Consider the following 14,112-nt stretch of genomic DNA (forward strand, 5'->3'; position numbering starts at 1 on the left):
GATCACTTCCCAAAGTTAGGATGGGAATTTTCTAAGTCCACCATACTCCCATCTGAGTTGGTTAGTCTTGGAAAGAAATTTTCTGTAGCAAGACAGAATTTCACATAGTTCAGTATAAGTCCAGTTAAAAATTGTGTGGTATAGTGCAGGGGTCCCCAACCCCCAGCCATGGACCAGTAGTGGTCCGTGGCCTGTTAGGAACTGGGCCACACAGCAGGAGGTGAGCAGTGGGCGAGAGAGTGAAGCTTCATCTGTATTTACAGCCTCTCCCCATCACTCACATTACCACCTGAGCTCCACCTCCCGTCAGATCAGGGGCAGCATTAGATTCTCATAGGAATGTGAACCCTACTGTGAACTGCACATGCAAGGGATCTAGGTTGCGTGGTCCTTAAGAGAATCTAATGCCTGATGATCTCAGGTGGAGCTGAGGCAGTGATGCTAGCGCTGGGGAGCGGCTGCAAATACAGGTTATCATTAGCAGAGAGGTTTGACTGCACAGAGACCATAATAAATCAATTGCTTGCAGACTCATATCAAATCCCTATCAGTTATACAGATTGCCAACAAACACATGAAAGAATGCTCAACATCATTAATCATTAGAGAAATGCAAATCAAAACTACAATGAGATATCATCTCACACCAGTCAGAATGGCCATCATCAAAAAATCTACAAACAATAAATGCTGGAGAGGGTGTGGAGAAAAGGGAACCCTCTTGCACTGCTGGTGGGAATGTAAATTGATACAGCCACTATGGAGAACAGTATGGACATTCCTTAAAAAACTAAAAATAGAACTACCATAAGACCCAACAATCCCACTACTGATTCCTTAAAAAACTAAAAATAGAACTACCATAAGACCCAACAATCCCACTACTGGGCATATACCCTGAGAAAACCATAATTCAAAAAGAGTCATGTACCAAAATGTTCATTGCAGCTCTATTTACAACAGCCAGGACATGGAAGCAACCTAAGTGTCCATCAACAGATGAATGGATAAAGAAGATGTGGCACATATATACAATGGAATATTACTCAGCCATAAAAAGAAACGAAATTGAGTTATTTGTAGTGAGGTGGATGGACTTAGAATTTGTCATATAGAGTAAAGTAAGTCAGAAAGAGAAAAACAAATACCATATGCTAACACATATATATGGAATCTAAGAAAAAAAAAAGGTCACGAAGAACCTAGAGGCAAGACGAATAAAGACGCAGACGTACTAGAGAATGGACTTGAGGATATAGGGAGGGGGAAGCGTAAGCTGTGACAAAGTGAGAGAGTGGCATGGACATATACACACTACCAAACGTAAAACAGCTAGTGGGAAGCAGCCGCATAGCACAGGGAGATCAGCTCCGCGCTTTGTGACCACTTAGAGGGGTGGGATAGGGAGGGTGGGAGGGAGGGAGACGCAAGAGGGAAGAGATATGGGAACACATGTATAACTGATTCACTTTGCTATAAAGCAGAAACTAACACACCATTGTAAAGCAATTATACTCCAATAAAGATGTTAAAAAAAAAATCCCTATCAGTGAGTGGCAAGTGACAATTAAGCTGCATCTTATGGAGTAGACTGGGCATAAGCAACACACTTCGGGTGTCACTGTCTCCCATCACTCCCAGATGGGAACATCTAGTTGCAGGAAAACAAGCTCAGGGCTCCCACTGATTCTGCATTATGGTGAGTTGTATAATTATTTCATTATATATTACAACATAACAATAATAGAAATAAAGTGTACAATAAGGACTTCCCTAGTGGCGCAGTGGTTAAGAATCGCCTGCTGGACTTCCCTGGTGGCGGAGTGGTTAAGAATCAGCCTGGCAGTGCAGGGGACACAGGTTCGAGCCCTGGTCCAGGAAGATCTAAGCAACTAAGAGCAACTAAGCGGAGCAACTAAGCCCGTGCGTCACAACTACTGAACCTGCACTCTAGAGCCCACGAGTCAAAACTACTGAGTCCGTGTGCCACAACTACTGAAGCCTGCATGCCTTGAACCCATGCTCCACAACAAGAGAAGCCACCACAATGAGAAGCCCGCACACCACAACGAAGAGTAGCCTCCGCTCGCCACAACTAGAGAGAGCCCGTGAGCAGCAACGAAGACCCAACACAGCCAAAAATAAATAAATAAAATTTTTAAATAAAAAAAAAAAAGCGCACAAAAATGTAGTGTGCTTGAATCATCCCAAAACCATCCCCCCACCCCCACCCAACCACCGGGTCTGTGGAAAAACCGTCTTCCACGACACCAGTCCCTGGTGCCAAAAAGGTTGGGGACCACTGGTATAGTGGAATTCTTTCTATAGTGTAGTATAGTGGAATGTGCTAACTAATCTGAATTTGAATCCCAGCTTTGAATCTAGCTACATGACCTCAGGCAACTTGCTAAATTTGTCTGAATCTTGGGGGTTTTTTTCCCCTTTATAAAACAGAGATAATTAAATAACACTATCCTCACAAAGTTATTGTGAATATTAAGTTATAATGCATGAACACTTCCTAGATATTGACTGGGGCATAGTTGCGCTCCATAAATATTAGTTTCTTTCCCTCAATTACTTTTTCTTCATTTTAGATTCTGTCCTTGCTAGAAATAGAAAACAGTTACTCAACATATTCTGAATGTTGGTGGAATGTCCTCTTTGTCTAATATTCTAGTTAACCGTACCTATGCCTTTCACTATAAACAAGGGATTAGAGTAAGAAGCAATCTCAGTTAACATACTGTGATTAAGAGCATGATTCAAAGGGCCAGAGTCAGAGCAGTAGTGTTTGAATCCAGGCTCTGACACCTACCAGTCAAAAGACTCTGAGTGGCTTCAACCTCTCTTGAACCTCAGATTCCATATTTATAAAAGAGAAATAATGAGTAACCAATTCATTGAGTTCTTGTTAAGATTTGATGAAATAATTCAAGCAAAGGATTTAGTTCAGTGCCTTATACATAAGTGCTCAATAAATGTTAATGTTAAATAATATTTCTTAATTTATTAAAGAAGCAAATAAAATATTCTCAGAATATTTAATCTGAGATATTCGTATCATAAAACATACATACTGGGGCTTAAAGAAGTCTTGAGTTTGAAATAGTCTGATCATGATTTAATTGGGATCATCTTGGAGCACAGACTCTAGAGTCAGGCAGATCTAAATCTGAATCCTAGCTCTCTTACCAAGTAGTTATGTGACTATATAAAAATGAATGAATCTTTCTGAGTTTCAGTTTTTTTATCTATAAAATGCTGATAAATGTTAATGCCTATATTCTGAGCTCTGGTATATTCCAGAACAGCATACTAGCATCTGTTCTGATTGCCTACATCACTCTAATTATTGAACATTTTGAATATTCCCCTTGCCCGTATCTCACAGAACTGGTATAATAAAGATTAAATGAGGTAATGGATGTAAAATACTTTATCCATATTAAGTGCTCTATATATGGTAGTTATTCATTAATCAGATGTATCTGATATGTCATCTTAATGATTTTAAATAATTTCATTTTAAAAATATTAAAATTTCAATAATTTAGAAATTAAAAGTTAAAGCAAGTACCTTCATGCTCATTTAAAATAAATTCTACTGGATTGCTAACACCCAGTCCTGAACAACGAGGTAGCAGCAGAATCACTTTAACTTTCTGTAACCTATGATCCTTTGATTCAAGGTTAATAAATGTCTCATGAAGTATTTCAATATCTGGGAGAAAAAACACAGAAAATGTATGTAAAAATATTAATTAAAAATCTTAATGCAGTATGTAATTATATCTATTTATCATTGTTCATTTTTAAATCCTCAACCCCACAAAAAGTCATTTTAATGCAGTCAGAAAAGAGGATTATTTTCTGATAACATCCTAAAGTTAATGCGTGAATTCTCTTAATAGAGTTCTTTCTCCTTTACTTGAGAGAATGATTTTGAAGTTTAAATATCTTCTACATAAAATATAATTTAAATTTTCCATTTTGAACTTCAGATTCCATTTAAAGCAGTATGGTATAGTGGAAGGAAATGGCTTTTAGAGGCAGAAATACCCGAGTTTGACTCCCAACTTCACTATTTACTATCTGTGTGACAATCTCTCTAAGCCTCAATTTCCTTATTTGTAAAATGGGATAATAAAGCCTACACCTCATCTAATTGTAGTGAAGATTGAGATAAAGTAGTTAGGCTTAGCATGGTGCCTAGTATACAGTAAATGCTCAGTATTGGTTACTTCCCTTCCCATTTTTTAACCCCTTTTATATTCTATTTTTCCGAGAAAAAAAATTTTTATTAGCATTTATATTTTCATTTAGCATTTTATAATTTTTATTTAGGCACAGTCTAAAGGTCCTCAGGGACCTTATAATTTAGTTTAAGAGTGTCTGCCTTCCCTCAGGTTATAACTATCTGTGATCCTATCTTAGGGCCACCCCTTCACTTCTGCAATGGCTCCCATTCCCCTCATCTGCTGAGGAGCCGCTCTTGAAATTGCCCTACCCAACCCTTCTCTTGTCTGATCAATTCTTCTCTCTTTCTATTGTCTCTTTTGAAAAAAACTTTTTAATCAAGTGGGCCTTTTTCTTTTTTCTCCTATTTTTAACTTTTTATTGTAAAAGTTTAAACATATTATGTCAAAAATAGACATAATATGTAATAAATTCTCAAGTACCCATTATGGTGCTTCAACAATGAACCATTCATTCCCAATCTTGTTTCATCTATATCCACATCCACTTCTACTCCCCCATATTATTTTGAATCTATAAAATATTTCACCATGTATCACTAAAAGATAAGAACCCCTTTAAAAATACAACCCCATACATTTTAAAAAGTAATTTGTTATTATCATCAAATAATAATGGCATACAATCGTGGCTCAAATTTTCCAATAGTCTCACACTTGTCAAATTTTTTTTTACAGTTTGTTTAAATCAGGATTTAGATAAGGTACATACATTGCAATTAGTTGATGTCTTTTAAATTTATTTTTGTTTATAGGTACCCTCTCCATTTTTTCTTATTTATTTCTTAATGAAACATGTTTTTTTTGTACTACTAGAGTTTCCCACAGTCTGGATTTTGCTAATTACTTTCCTAAAGTGTAGTTTATTAGTAGCCGGATCTTTAGAGCTTAATTAGATTCAAGTTCTTTTTTTTTCTTGGTGGGTGGGGAGCACAAAACTACTTCACAAGTGGGGTCACATTCATCCATTAAATTGCCTTTATGGTACCAGCAAAGGGGTTGCAAAATAGTCGTATTCTACTCCCATCTTCCCTTTTTCATTTATCACCTGGAATGCTTCTAAAAGAAGAAACTTCCCTTCCTCTACTGCTTAGTTACCCAGTGGTTCCTATTCTCTCTGGTTAACTACGTAAAAGTTCAAAGGGGTAATAAACCTGGAAGTGCTGGATCATAAGGGCATGTATTTCAATTTTAGTGATTAATGCTAGTTTTCCAAAGTCACTGTACAAATTTACAGTCCAACCAACGGTGTCTGAGCATTCCTAATGCTCCTTACCTTGCCAGCACATGGTACTGCCATCTTTTTAATTTTAATCATTCTGTGGATATGTGGTGGTAAGTTGTGATTTGAACCGCATTTCCTCGATTACTAATGGGGTTAAGGTACTTTTACATAAGTTTTTTTGGTATTTGTATATCCTCTTTTGTGAAATGCCTGGTCATGTCTCTTGCACATTTTCCAACTGGGCTGTCTTTTTTATTGTTAATTTGTAAGAATTCTTTGTATACTGTGGCAAAAAAAACCTCTTCATCAGTTATATATTCCCTCTCTACAGTTTGCCTTTGTACCCTTAATGCATAGAAGTCCTTAAATTTTAAAAAATTTTACTGTAGTCCAATTTATCAATCTTTTCTTTTATGAGTGCTTTATGTGCCCTGTTTAAGAAATCTTTACCAGCCCCAGTCAAGAAGTTTTCTCCTATAATACATTCTAGATTTGTGTAGATGGTGTGAAGCAGGGGTCATTTTTTCCCAGCACCGTTTACTAAAAAGACCTTCTCTTCCTTAATATCCTGTAGCATCAAGAGGAGTGAATTGAATCAATACAGATCAACTTGGAGAAGAAACTCATCTTTATGACATTTAGTATTTCAATTCATGAACATGGTCTGTTGTTTCCATTTATTTAGGTCTTCTTTCTTTCAATAATGTTCCATAAGTTTTATAAGGAGGTCTTACACATCTTTTACTAGATATATTCCTAAAAGTTTTATGGTTTTTTGTTCATTGTAAAAGGTATCTGTTTCATTTTCAAATTTTTGTTATGGGTGTACAGAAACTGAATTTGTATGCTGACCTTGTATCTAGCAACACTGCAAAAGTCATACGTGTAACTGATTCACTTTGCTGTACAGCAGAAATTAACACAACATTGTAAATCAACCATACCCCAATAAAAATTAATTTTAAAATGGCATACGTGAAATCTAGTTTATAGATTACTTTGTTTTTTCCACATATATAATCATGTCACCTATAAATTAAACACAATTTTATTTCTTCCTTTCCAATCATTATATCTTCTATTTCTTCTTTTCTTTCCTTACTGTACTGCCTGTGATTCCCAGTACAATGTTGACTAGAAGTGGTGATGGCAGGCATGCTTATCTAATCCCTGATACCAGAAAGCTTTAAACATACCATCAAGTATGATATTTGCTGTGTATATATATATAATAAATGAATGTTAAATTTTATCAAATTTCTTTTCTGCATCTATTGAGATGACCATAAAATTATTATCCTATTAACATGATTACATACATTGATTTTTAAGAGTTAAACCAACTTTGTATTCCTAGAATCTAGCTTATTTATAATGTACTATTCTTATATATTTCTAAATACAGTTTGCTAATAATTATTTCAGCTAGCTAACACTTATTTTTACAAATATGCTAATGAGTGGCACTAGCCTATAATTTTCCTTCCTTTAATATCCATTTCAAGTTTTTGATATCAAGGTTATAAATTAACTGGGAAGTAATCCTTCTTTTTCTATTCTCTGAAAGAGTATTATTTCTTCCTTAAAGGACTAAAGGTTTTAAAATATTTTGCTTTGTGAGTGGGGAGATTTTCAATTATGAATTTAATAGATATTTATATCCACTAATTTTAAGATCTTAATAGATACAAGAGTATTCAGATTTTCTATTTCTTCTTCTGTCAGTTTTGGTAAGTTGTGTTGTTCCAGGAATATGCCAATGTCATCTAAATGTTCAAGTTTGCTCATAGTATCTTTTTATTATGTTTTAAATGTCTCTAGGATCTGTAGTAATATCTCCTTGCCCATTACTGATAACTGAATTGTTTTATAAACTTTTTTCTTGAAGAGCTGAATTAAATTAATATACTTTACCCATTTTTAAATTGTGATATATGTCTTATTATTGTTTACATATTCTAGATACAAGTCCCTTATTACATACATGATTTGCAAATATTTTCTCCCATTCTGTGGGTTGTCTTTTCACTTTCTTGATAGTGACCTTTGAAGAACAAAAGTTTTTCATTTAGATGAAGTTCAATTTACCTTTTCTTTTGTTGCACTTTTGGTGTTTAAACAACCACTGCCAAATTCAAAGTCACAAAGTTTTACTCCTGTGTTTTCTTCTAGAAGTTTTATAGTTTTACCTCTTATAATTAGGTCTTTGATCCAGTTTTGAGTTAATTTTTGTATATGATTTGAAGTAAGGGTCCAACTTCATTCTTTTGCACGTGGATATCCAGTTATCCCAGCACCATTTGTTGAAAAGACTATTCTTCCCTTGTTGAATGGTCTTGGCGCACTTGTCAAAAATCAATTGACCGTAAATGTAAGATTTTACTTCTGGATTCTCAATTCTATCCACTGATCTACATGTTTATCTTTATGCCAGTCCCGCATTGTCTTGATAACTAAAGCTGTGTAGTGAATTTTGAAATCAGGAAGTGTGAGTCCTATAACTTCCTTCTTTTTCAAGACTGCTTTGGCTACTTCAGGTCCCTCGGATTTCCATGTGAATTTTAGGACAGAATGTCAATTTCTGCAAAAAAGCCAGCTAGGGTTTTTATAGGGATTGCATTAAATCTGTATTTTTTCATGGATTCTTTAGAATTTTCTATATACAGAGCATTTTACCTGCTGATTTTAGATAATGTGGCTTTATATATTTTGAGACTATGTTATTATGTACATACTTCTTAGTACTGGTATATTTTCCTGATGACTTAAACATGCTATATTTCTAGTAAGCTTTCTTGACATAACACTACTTTGTCTGTAGCTCCTTTTGTTAGTATGTTCACTGAATATCTTTTTCTGTCCTTCTAAGTTTTTTTTTTTTTGAATATCCTTTTATGTAAGGGGTATCTCTTATAAATAGCATTTTAAAGTTGATCTTTAAAAATCCAGTATTGATGTTCTTTGTCTTGTAATTCAAGTATCAGTCATGCATATTTAATGTTTACTTATTGATTTATAAATACATATTTTTTGTAAAGTTTAATCTACCTACTTCCTTTCTATTTGTCTTGCCTTTTATACATTACTATGGTGATTCCAATTCCATATTCCACCCCTCCCGCTTAGCTATTAGTTTTACATTCTTTTATTATTTGTTTATTGTTTGCCCCGATATTATAACACATACCACTGACTTAATAATTTACTACTCTTATCATTTCTTAGACAAAGCAAGGATGACAGAACACATTAATTCCATTTCCTTCTCTAAACTATGTGCAATTGTTGTAATGTATTTTAATTACATTAACACAAATATTGTTAGCTCCACAAGACATTAGTTTACAGTCCCACAAGACACTAGACTATAATTATTTAGATTTACCTATGTACTAACCTTTTCCATTGCTCTTCATTTCTTCCAGCATCTACAACCTTCTGTATGAGACAATATTCCTTCTACTCAAACAATAATCTTTAGTAAACCCTTTATTGTATCTGCTGGTAACAAACTCACTCTCTTTTTCTGAGAGTATCTTTATTTCAAAGGAAATTTTTGCTGTGTATAGAAATCTAGCCTGACATTTTCTTTCTGCACTATGAAGATATTGTTTGTCTCTGGCCTCAGTTGTTTCTGTTGAAAAGTTAATTTTTAGTTTTATTGCTATCTCATCGAAGGTAATATGTATTACTTCCCTGGCTGCTTTGAACATTGTTCTTTGTCTTTGGTTTTCAGCAATTATGCTATGATGTGCCTACTATGTTTTTTACACATTTTTTATTTTTTTATTTTTTAACATCTTTATTGGGGTATAATTGCTTTACAATGGTACACATTTATTTTTATTGGAGTTCATAGCACTTCTTGAATCTGTGACTTTAATCAATTTTTAAAAACTCCCAGTCCGAATTTCACATATTGTTTTTTCCCAGTTCCTTTTCTCCTCTCTTTCTGGGTTCCCAATCACAACATACCTGACATCACTGGATCACTGAATCTCATGTGTATTTTATGGTCTCTTCCATATTAGTCATCCTTTTGTCTCCTGATGCTTCAGTCTGGATAGTTTCTTCTGACTGATCAGTTCACTTATTCCTTCTTTTAGTTTTAACCTACTGTTAAATCTGTTTATTTCTTAATTTCACATATTGTATTTTTCAATTCTAGAATTTTCTTCTGAGTTTTTTAAAAATTATAGTTTCCAGTTCTCTGCTGAAATTCTGCAGTTTGTCATTTAGTCTCTTCAGCATATTAATCATAGTTAAAGTCCACATCTGATACCTCCAGTACTTGGCCCTTTTGTGGGTTTGCTTCTATTGCAGTATTTTTCTCTTTATTTCACTCACATCTTTCTTCTATTTTGTCTGATTTTTCTTTTTCTTGAGTGCCAGACACAGAATTTGAAAAAAATTAGGAGATAATATGAGATCCAGGATGATGTTACTTTCTTCCAGAGAGAACTTACTTTTGCCTCTGGCAATCCCAGATCACCTTAATCCAATTGGGAATTGAGATGACTGGAATTTGGGCTTCAATTCATCAGAGGACTGATCACTACCCAGGGTATACTTCTGTGCTCCAATGAAATCCTGGGTATTTACCAGTCTACCTCTCCATGTCAAGCCCTGGATTCTACTTATCTTCTCGCTGACCCTGTGAATCTGTCAAAAGATTCGTTTAGTTTTTCAGCTTCACTGAACCTATAATGAAATGTTATCTTTTGTCACAGCATGATCCAGTGGAAAAATTCTTTAAAAATAAGAAGCCTAAGGACTTAGCATCTGGTCCTAGATATTATCTTTGTCCCTTAAGAACTCCTGTGATGTGTTCTTATTTATTAGAAGATGACAATTTCTACCACTTACTTTAATTATTGTTTGAAACTCAAATTATGCAGTAAATGTCAAGCAATATACCAGAGTGCCAATATATTCATTAATTTAAACTGCAGTTGTTTAACCAATATTAAGTAACAAGAACAGCCTGATATAATACAGATTAGTGGGGATTTTAGGAGTATAGTTCATATATAGAGTTTTTTATTACGAGAGATAACAAATTCAAATATTTTTAACATTTCTAAATCTTACAGAACATTACCACCAAACAAATAAATATTTGTACGTACTTTTACATCCCATTTTTGTGAAAAGGTTCTTCAGGTCAGGATCCTTAGCGTGTGATTGTACTCCACACACAAATATTTTTGAGGTATTATTATTTGTTAAGACTGACATATGGGCAACTGTGTACCACGAACCTGTATTGACCATTAAGATATCATCATCCATATTTAATAAAGCCTTCACAGAATGGACAGCGAGACTTCGAGATTTGTCCTACAAGATAATGGTACAATTAGAATTTCGAAGGGTTTGACTAGAAGCATGTACTGACTTCTTTTTGCCTTAGGTAAAACAAAGTACTGGCAGAAATTCTGAAGAGATACCTAACGCATTCCAGTTTAAAACATCTTAACATATGTTAAAATATAAACTTAACAAAGATAACTGATATAAACTGATTTAAAACAATACCCTAACTTTGTTTAGCCTAAATTATGACTGTGATCATTTAACTTTTATACAGTGATAAGGCAATGCCAAAATCCCCAAAATGTGATTAACAGACTACTGATGTCCTGCCTTAGCTCCCATTCTTAAGCCTTCATGAAAATGCACCCATTTGCTACTGCCATTCTTTCTTCCCCATTACACTGTCATCTAAATGGCTGCTAGCTCACAGAGATTAAAAGTAAGATGGTTGACAAGCTTATAAAAGGGGGCTGGACAGATGAGTTTCTGCATCTGATCTCAGTGCTCAACAAGGTGTCACAACAAAATAAGGCCAAGAGACTCTGCCCAAGAATGCAGGTATTATGAAGGGATAAACCTTACAAAACTAAGGTGAATCTGAGGCAAGAATTGAAATCTAAGCACATAAAAATTAATTTAACCTGATTTCTTTTAATTTCTCTTTCTATTGAAACCACATTATACCTCACATTCTCTTCCTGCATTGATAGCCGTTTATATATACACATCTTACAAATCAAAGCTGTAGGAATATAGTAAAGAGATAATGGGAAAGTATTACACACTGCATTTTCAAATGCAGGATGGCACTAGCATCTTCCCCAGAAATGGAAAGAAGAAAAGGAATCACTGTGCCTTCTCTTGAATCCTCCCTTGGGAGAGAAAAATATAGCCTTTTAGCTATAGGCAATAAGAGTTCCCCCATCTATGGTGTGTAGGAAGAATATGTTCTTTACAATATGCCCACTTCACATGGGGCAAAGATGTCAAAGTATAAAATGAAAACTGGCTGTAGGGGAATTAATTTTATTCAAGGTGAAAATTAGGCCTTATAAACCTCCTTGATAACCTATACAAAATATAACCAATTTGTTAGGTTTTATTTTTAAGTGGAGGAATTCTCTGGGTGAGCAGGATTACTGAGAATCACAATGCAAGTAAGTGTTAGTTTACCTGAAATACAAGTTTATAATCTTTGAAAAGATCTATATTTAGAAGATCACTTTTAAGATGAGATGGAAAAATTAAGACATCATAGCAATGTTGATCCACAGCAAAGACTTTATTATCAATATGCAACACAGATTTGACTTTATTATAGCCTTTTTTCTTCAAACTAAGATAAACTTCTTCAGGGCTGTAAATATATAACATTAGGTTTTAATTAAAAATATAACACATCAAAAGTGTTATTTAACACTAGAATCTTTTTCCTACAATAAATAAAAATATCACTGCAAATATTGCATCTAATGGAACTTGTAATTTTAGCCAACAATAAGTTGAAAAACAGAGACAAAAAAGTTAACACATTTATGTAATTACTTTTGGTAATCTGGTGATAAAATCCTGAACTAAACTATGATTCCCCAAACACTCCCCCAGATGAGCCCCCCATCCATTAAAAAGGTAATATTTCTTATCACATTATTTTGAAAGGCAAGTGACTTAAATAAAGAACTTGATTAGAAATCTTACCTGATTTTACACGTATTTATCCAAGCATAAAGTGGCAAAGTTGAGGCCCTTAGTTCCTGGTTCCTAACTGTTTCTGGAAGAATGTGGTAAATTGAAAGGGCATCATGTTTGATTCGACATCTTGCCAATGCCGCAGCCAATTTTGTCTTAAAACTAGAAACAGAAAATCCATTCTTGGTAAGTACTGCATTGAAGACAAGACTATCAATTTTCCACTAGAAACATTAACAATTAGAATTTTAACAAATACTTCTATAATTCTATTTCAAATTTTTGAAGTCTAAAATTAAAATTTGCCATATTTAAAAATGGAAATCCAATAATCCTGCTTCTTTTCTTCAGTTTTTGATGTCTCTGTATAGCTGTGTATCTCCTCAAATATTTTCTTTTTTAAAATTTATTTATTTATGGCTGCATTGGGTCTTCGTTGCTGCACGCGGGCTTTCTCTAGTTGTGGTGAGCGGGGGGCTACTCTTCATTGTGGTGTGCGGGCTTCTCATTGTCATGGCTTCTCTTGTTGCGGAGCGTGGGCTCTAGGCACGCGGGCTTCAGTAGTTGTGGTACGCGGGCTCAGTAGTTGTAGCTCGTGGGCTCTAGAGCACAGGCTCAGTAGTCGTGGCGCACGGGCTTAGTTGCTCTGCGGCATGTGGAATCTTCCCAGATCAGGGCTCGAACCCGTGTCCCCTGCGTTGGCAGGCAGATTCTTAACCACTGCGCCACCAGGGAAGTCCTCCTCAAATATTTAAAACAATTGCTGGCTGAGAGACAAATTTTATGTAGTGAAAAAGGTGTAGGATTTAGAGTCAGACAAACGAAGTTAAATTCAGGCTCTGGGGCTTCCGTGGTGGCGCAGTGGTTGAGAGTCCGCCTGCCGATGCAGGGGACAAGGGTTCGTGCCCCGGTCCGGGAAGATCCCACATGCCGCAGAGCGACTGGGCCCATGAGCCATGGCCGCTGAGCCTGCGCGTCCGGAGCCTGTGCTCCGCAACGAGAGAGGCCACAACAGTGAGAGGCCCGCGTACTGTAAAAAAAAAAAAAAAAATTCAGGCTCTGTCACTTACTAGCTGTGTGACCTCAGGTGTGATACTGAATCTCTCATCAGCCTCAGTTTTCTCATCTGTAAAATGTGATCAGCTCACCTTGCAATTAATGTGGTGATTAATATCATGTGTGTAAAATACTTAGCACAGTGCCTAGCACGTGGCAGGCCCTCATTATAGGTCAGTTATTATTATCGGAGATGGCAACAGTGTACTCTTGATAAGATTAAGGAACTTTCATGAATATGTATCAAGTCCTTCCCAGTTCTGACTATCCCATACCTCAAAATTCCAAATAACAGAAAAGAAAAACAAGAACTGTTTAGCATAACCATGAAGACCCAATGATTTTTTTTTTAATGTCATAGCCCAAATTTTTAATAAATGAGAATACAGGACTTACTCTTGACCTATATTCATAGCATTTTCACAATAGGAATCTAATTGAATAATAAATCTCAAGGATAACCTTGAATGAGAAATGAGGAAGGGATGCCACAAAAAGTCAAGTTCCTTGAGAATGGTGTATGTGGCTGCAGAAAAGCTTAATAAGAAAGAGACAGAGAGCGAGAGC

General features: G+C 35.3%; 1 protein-coding gene across 1 annotated transcript in view; it reads right to left on the bottom strand.

Moving 5' to 3' along the window:
* NSUN7 (NOP2/Sun RNA methyltransferase family member 7) overlaps positions 1–14,112 on the bottom strand; it is a 62,088-nt gene that overhangs the window by 24,945 nt on the left and 23,031 nt on the right. The window contains exons 5-8 of the mRNA XM_024731722.1: positions 12,499–12,651; positions 11,974–12,157; positions 10,614–10,824; positions 3,581–3,724 (exon numbers count right to left, since the gene is read on the bottom strand). Of these exons, the coding sequence (XP_024587490.1) occupies positions 3,581–3,724; positions 10,614–10,824; positions 11,974–12,157; positions 12,499–12,651 (692 nt within the window). The remainder of the gene's footprint in view (positions 1–3,580; positions 3,725–10,613; positions 10,825–11,973; positions 12,158–12,498; positions 12,652–14,112) is intronic.

This window comes from Neophocaena asiaeorientalis, unplaced genomic scaffold (genome assembly GCF_003031525.2).
Source record: "Neophocaena asiaeorientalis asiaeorientalis breed wild unplaced genomic scaffold, Neophocaena_asiaeorientalis_V1.1 scaffold39, whole genome shotgun sequence".
Classification (NCBI taxonomy): Eukaryota; Metazoa; Chordata; class Mammalia; order Artiodactyla; family Phocoenidae; genus Neophocaena; species Neophocaena asiaeorientalis.